Source organism: Arachis ipaensis, chromosome B02 (assembly GCF_000816755.2).
Source record: "Arachis ipaensis cultivar K30076 chromosome B02, Araip1.1, whole genome shotgun sequence".
Lineage (NCBI taxonomy): Eukaryota > Viridiplantae > Streptophyta > Magnoliopsida > Fabales > Fabaceae > Arachis > Arachis ipaensis.
In genome coordinates this window covers 14,140,546-14,146,542 of record NC_029786.2, presented here as the reverse complement: position 1 = coordinate 14,146,542, position 5,997 = coordinate 14,140,546, and the positions used below count along the sequence as shown (strand labels likewise).

Here is a 5,997-nt window from a genome sequence, read left to right as displayed (position 1 = left end):
TTTGGCAAAGTATGGACTATTATATATTGCTGGAAAGCTCTGGATGTCTAATTTCCAACGCAATTGGAAGCGCGCCATTTCGAGTTCTGTAGCTCCAGAAAATCCACTTTGAGTGCAGGGAGGTCAGAATCCAACAGCATCAGCAGTCCTTCTTCAACCTCTGAATCTGATTTCTGCTCAAGTCCCTCAATTTCAGCCAGAAAATACCTAAAATCACAGAAAAACACACAAAATCATAGTAAAGTCCAGAAATGTGAATTTAACATAAAAACTAATGAAAACATCCCTAAAAGTAACTAGATCCTACTAAAAACATACTAAAAACAATGTCAAAAAGCGTATAAATTATCCGCTCATCATGCGGCGGCGGCGAGAGTGCATGTGTATCAGCTAGGAGAAGCCCCTGTCGCCCCTTGTGTTGAGCCGGTAATAGCACGAGCTGTTGGGCATCATGAGACTCGAACACTGACACACGTGGTGGAGGCAAAAGGAGGTAGCTTAGCAGTTCAGGGCAGAAGGGCGGCTGAGCTACTAGGAGCTACAGGCGTGGAAGACAATGCTGAGGTAGGACATGGTGATGTTGATGAACACAATGGTGAAGATGATGAAGAGATTGGGAAGTCTGGATTGGGTATGAAAGCTTGTATTGACAAATATTTACCAGTGCCTATTAACGAAGATGGATATGACGAAGACGAGGACAACTTGGAGGACAGAGCACATGCCAATGATGATGAAGCCAGTGACAATGAGGGTGTTACATTGGAAGAGCAGCTTGCAGAAAAGAAAAGAGCTTGGGAACTAGCAACAGAGTCAGGAGCAGTATTGTATAACAAAGAAGATGACATTATGGCGATTCTTCAACAGCAGAACGAAGAAATTATTTTGAAAAAATGCTTGACGAAACAAAAGGCAAAAGCGAGGAGGAGCAGACCCAAAGCTCATAAAAAGGTGTGCTATAATTTATTGAAATGATTTTTAGTTCTTGGAATATTAGGGGGTTGAGGGGTGACGGGAAGCTAAGGATGATAAAAGACCTGAAAAGAAAATTTAGATTAAACATGTTAGGCCTGGTGGAGACGAAAAGACAGTTAGTGACTAAATTTGATATACCAAAAATTTAGAAAAATAGTTGTGCAGGGTGGGACTTTGTTGAATCTAATGGTGCATCTGGTGGGTTGCTATTAATATAGGATGATGAATTTTTTAAAATAAGAAATAGCCACAAAAGGGATAGATGGTTGTGTGTTGAAGGGGAGCTAGTGAAGTATAATTTTAATTGTGCTTTTATGTTGGTGTATGGTGCGCATGCTAGAGATGGAAAGCTTGTTGTATGGGAGGAGTTAAGTTACATAGCAGGGTTATGCCAGGTCCCCTGTTGTTTCATGGGGGACTTTAATGAGATTGTACAAGTGGAAGAAAGACGGGATACTGATAGCTTACCCTTGTCAGCAGAAGACTTAAAGAATTGGATACATGACATGGGTGTGGTGGACTTGCCGATTACTGACCGCAAATTTACATGGTTTAGAGATCGCTCATGCAGCCATATTGATAGGGTCCTGGTTAGTCTGGAATGGCTGGAAAAGTTTCCAGAGACTCGGTTACGTGGTGGTCCTAGGGGCCTGTCTGACCATTGTCCGATTATAGTGGAAGATAGGAGGCAAAGAGATGGGCCAAGGTCGTTCAGAAGCCTTTATTCGTGGTTTACACATGAAGATTTCCTGAGAATGGTTAAGGAGGAATGGAAAGGCCTAGGTGAGGCGCAATTCACGGACAAATTGAAGGCTATGACAGGTCCCCTGGGAAGATGGCATAAAGATAAATTTGGTGACGTGGATAAGAAAATCATGAAATTTGAGGAAGAGATAAAAAAGATTGATGACACGGTGGGTGACGGAGTTTATGATGGAACAGTGGAGGCAAGAAGAAAGGCGCTTGTGACTTGCTGTGAGAAATTGTATGTAAGAAAGGAGCAACATTGGAAATAGATGTCGTGTTCCAGACATGCGAAGGACATTGATAAGAACATGAGGTATTTCCACAACTTAGCCTCTGCGAGAAGGAGGAACAACAGGATTGACGCACTGCTCATTAATGGAAGGTTGATAAGGAATCAAGCTAGAATCAAGATTGAGATTAGAGACTTTTACAAGAATTTGTAAAAGGAAGAGTCTCCTTTGGTGGGGTTCAGGGACGGCTTGGTGGACATGATTGGTGATGAGGATGCTTTGGCGTTGGAGGTGCAACCGACTCCGGAGGAAGTAAAAGAAGCAGTGTGGGATTGCGAATCATCCAAGGCTCCAGTAAGTGATGGATACAACATGAACTTTATAAAGAGGTGTTGGTCTGAAATTTGCTCTGAATTTACGGCGGCGGTGATGGATTTCTTCCTGACCTCCAAGCTACCAGCAGATGCGAATCTCACTTGGGTGGCGTTGACCCCTAAGTTTACTGGTGCAAAGGAAATCAAAGACCTGAGACCGATCAGTATGGTAGGTTGTGTGTATAAAGTCATTTCGAAAATGTTGGTTAGGAGGATGCGAACAATCATGCAATGACTAGTAGGTGAGACTCAGAGTGCTTTTGTCAAGGGACAAAAGATTCATGACGGGGCTCTTATCGCATGCGAAACTGTTCAATGGATTAAAAAGAGGAAGAAGGAAACGGTGATAATAAAGCTAGCTTTCCAAAAAGTATATGATAAAATCAAGTGGAGCTTTGTAGACCTTGTGTTGCAAAAGATGGGCTTTGGACGAAAATAGAGGAGTTGGGCTATGGAGTGTGTAAGTACGAGTTCTATGTCAGTGCTGATAAACGGATCACCATCTAAGCCTTTTAAGATGGAGAGGGATTTGCGACAGGGTGATCCACTGTCTCCTTTTCTGTTTATCCTAGTCGTTGACGTTCTACATAGGATACTTGGGGAGGCAGTGAGAAATGGACGAATCTCGCCGTTACTGGTGGGTAGAGATCATGTCGAGCTGTCACATCTTCAGTTTGCGGATAATACTATCTTGTTCTGTCCCCTGGAGGAAGAGACCATTAAGAATTACCGGAGAATCCTTTGTTGTTTTGAGATTATGTCGGGGTTGAGTATTAACTTTGATAAGTCTAGCTTCATTCCTATCAATTGTGATTATCAGTGGGTACAGCGTATGTGTAGGGTGCTAGGCTGCAAGACAACCTCTCTTCCGGTGAAATACTTGGGGATCCCATTAGGAGCAAACCTGAGGTTGGTGAAGACTTGGAAGCCCATTATAGAAAAACTGGAGGAGAAACTGAGCAGTTGGAAAGCCAAGGTCCTCAATAGAGCCGGTAAGCTGGTGCTTATTAAATCTGTATTGAACAGCCTCCCTGTCTATTATTTGAGTTTATATAAAATGCCAAAGTCTGATGCAGAGAAACTGATCTCCCTACAGAGTAGGTTTCTTTGGAGCAAGGAGGATAGATGAACAAAGTTTCTTGACTCAATTTGGTCCCTAATTCGAAGTTAAAAACCCCTAATTCCCAAATTTAAAGATCAATCTCCAGTGCCCCTTCTCTTCTCTTCTGGTCTCTTCTCTTGGATTCTGTTCAGCATCTTGATAGCCAAACGGCAATGGCGCGAGCAACGTAGTTGGGAGCTTAAATAACCCACGATCGTTTAGAAGTATCATGAGAAGAATGAACAGGAACAGGGATTCGCGTTTGCTAGTATGGTGTGGATGCGGTTTGAGACCAGTGCTACGATGGTCAGCGATAGATTCTAATCCAGGGAGACCATTCGTGGGTTGTTCAAACTACAATGTAAGCGGTTGTTGTTGTTGTTTGCTGTAATTTTGGATATAAACTTGGTTGATTCTTTTATCTTGCTACAGGCTGTAGGTAAGAGGTGGTGTGGGTTGTTTCTGTAGATTGATAAAATTCTTGAAGAAGATGTGATCACATGTGATGGTAGAACAAGCCCTTCAATTGACAATGAAGAATGGAAGATGAAGATTGCTTGGAAACTTAGAAGATTAGATAGGCAATTTGGTCAATTATATCTGACAAGAAACAAATGACATGCATATGTTGTTCCTGTAGTTGTACCTGTCAGTTTGTTTGAAAGAAATGCAAATTAAAGTGTTTGAGACTACTATGCTTGCATATTTTGAAAATTGGAGAAACAATATGAACTACCAATTTATTCATCCAAAATATAATTCTTGTCAATAAAATGGGAATTGACAGTGTTTGGAATGCATCTTAATTGTATATAAGAGAACAAAATGAAACTAAAAATCTGACACAGATCTCTTCAAGAAAGTCATAATTCATGTTTCATAATATAGTGATTACATCCAAAATAAGGCATTATAAAGCCAGAACAATAGTCACCAAGTATATCAGAGTTGTCAAAACATAAGTCTCATAAGTTTTCAACACTAAAATCTCCAACACTGAAATTCTAATTAAGAAAGTATACACAGTAGATTACTTCATCCAAACAGACAAACAAAGACACCATCTGTCCCTAAACATAATAATCTAAGTCATTAATTCTTAATTCTGGTTGGCTTGAATCTAGGATTAAGCACAAATCTCATTATGCTTGCTGTTTGAGTACTTGCAGGCTAACTGCTTGTTGGGAGAGTGCTTGCAGATGGAATACTTGCAGATGGAATTCTTGTAGATGGGGTGCTGGTTGGTTAGGTGGTAGCAGTTGGTGTGCTTATTGATGGAGTGTTCTTTTTGGGTGTAGACAATTTTCTCTTAAGAGGCAGTTTAGTTGGCCGAACAGAAGGGAGTTGCACCTATGTATAAAACACGAAATATTTAAAGTAACTAAGAAAATTTAAATGAGTAATATATATATATATATATATGGTAAGACAAGTTGACTAAGATCAAGCTGAATATCGACTTAATCCTGTGGCACAGGTGGGGCATCACCACCATTTACAGCAGCTGCAACAGCCACAATAGCTGATTCTTCGTCAACGGCCCTCTTACGACAATTCCTCTTGGTGTGACCTATTTCACCACAATAGCAACAATGTCCTTTTTTTATAAACTCTTTTCATTGAGGTCTTCTGCTTCTTGCCTCTACTTGGCTCCTCATCAGCATCCTTTCTTCTATTCTTCTTAATTGGCCTTGGCTTCTTCTTGAACTTTGGTGCTTGAGGTCTATTATGTGATGATTTCTCCCACAGTGCCTGACCAGGAATTGGATTTATATGGAAGGCATAGGTGTTGTTGTATGCTTCCATGGTCAACCAGTAATGACAGAATTTATCTGGCTTTTTACCAACCCTGGCCAAAGCGGCACATGCATGCATACATGGCATCCCTACAGAGAACATCACAGCCATACATAAACAAAATTCCAACTGCAAATCAAGAATAAAAAATTAAAAAATATGCATAAAAGACTATACTACTTAGTTGCCAAAAATCACATGTGCATGATCTCTTGTCCAAGTCCACAGCCATATTGGTAGGCCATTCATGAACTTTAAATATTTCATAATCTGCATCACCAGACCACATGGGAACCTAATTTTTTTATTGTTTTCTTATCTTTTCCTACTTGCTTCGCTGTATTGGAGGTAGGATCCCGACGTTATTCCTCAACTTCACATTGTTTCTGGCTATAGATCTCATGGCATACATCCTAACCTCCTCCAACAGTGTGATAATAGGCTTGGCTCTAGGTTCTTTGATCTGTGAGTTGAAAATCTCACATGCATTATTGTAGATATTGTCTATTTTAGGTGCACTGCTGAAGAATGCCCTGCTCCATGAGTTATTTGGCCATTTGCATAGATAAGTCCATGCATCCTTATTTAGCTTCTCCAATTTTTTCATCCCTTCGACGAATCCTTCTTGAGTCGTAGACCTTGCACACTCCCAAAGCAAACCTCTAAGCTGATTATCCTTCCACTGTTTGTTGAAGTTCCTCCATAAATTCCATACACAGAATCTGTGATGGACATTTGAGAACACATCCTCAACTGCATGGATAAGACCCTG

At 40.7% G+C, this 5,997-nt stretch overlaps 1 protein-coding gene across 1 annotated transcript; it reads right to left on the bottom strand.

Moving 5' to 3' along the window:
• On the bottom strand, positions 4,889-5,514 carry LOC107626897. The gene is made up of 3 exons (XM_016329790.1): positions 5,424-5,514; positions 5,069-5,314; positions 4,889-4,998 (listed from the first exon to the last, which is right to left on the bottom strand). The coding sequence occupies exons 1-3, from the start codon at positions 5,512-5,514 to the stop codon at positions 4,889-4,891; spliced, it is 447 nt and encodes a 148-aa protein (XP_016185276.1).

Excerpts from the sequence above, each read along its gene's own strand:
- LOC107626897 (XM_016329790.1), bottom strand. The coding sequence starts at position 5,514 with ATGTGGTCTGGTGATGCAGATTATGAAATATTTAAAGTTCATGAATGG. Across the intron at positions 5,315-5,423 it reads GGACAAGAGATCATGCACAT|GGATGCCATGTATGCATGCA; the intron begins GTGATTTTTGGC and ends TGTTCTCTGTAG. Across the intron at positions 4,999-5,068 it reads TGATGAGGAGCCAAGTAGAG|GTCACACCAAGAGGAATTGT; the intron begins GCAAGAAGCAGA and ends GTGGTGAAATAG.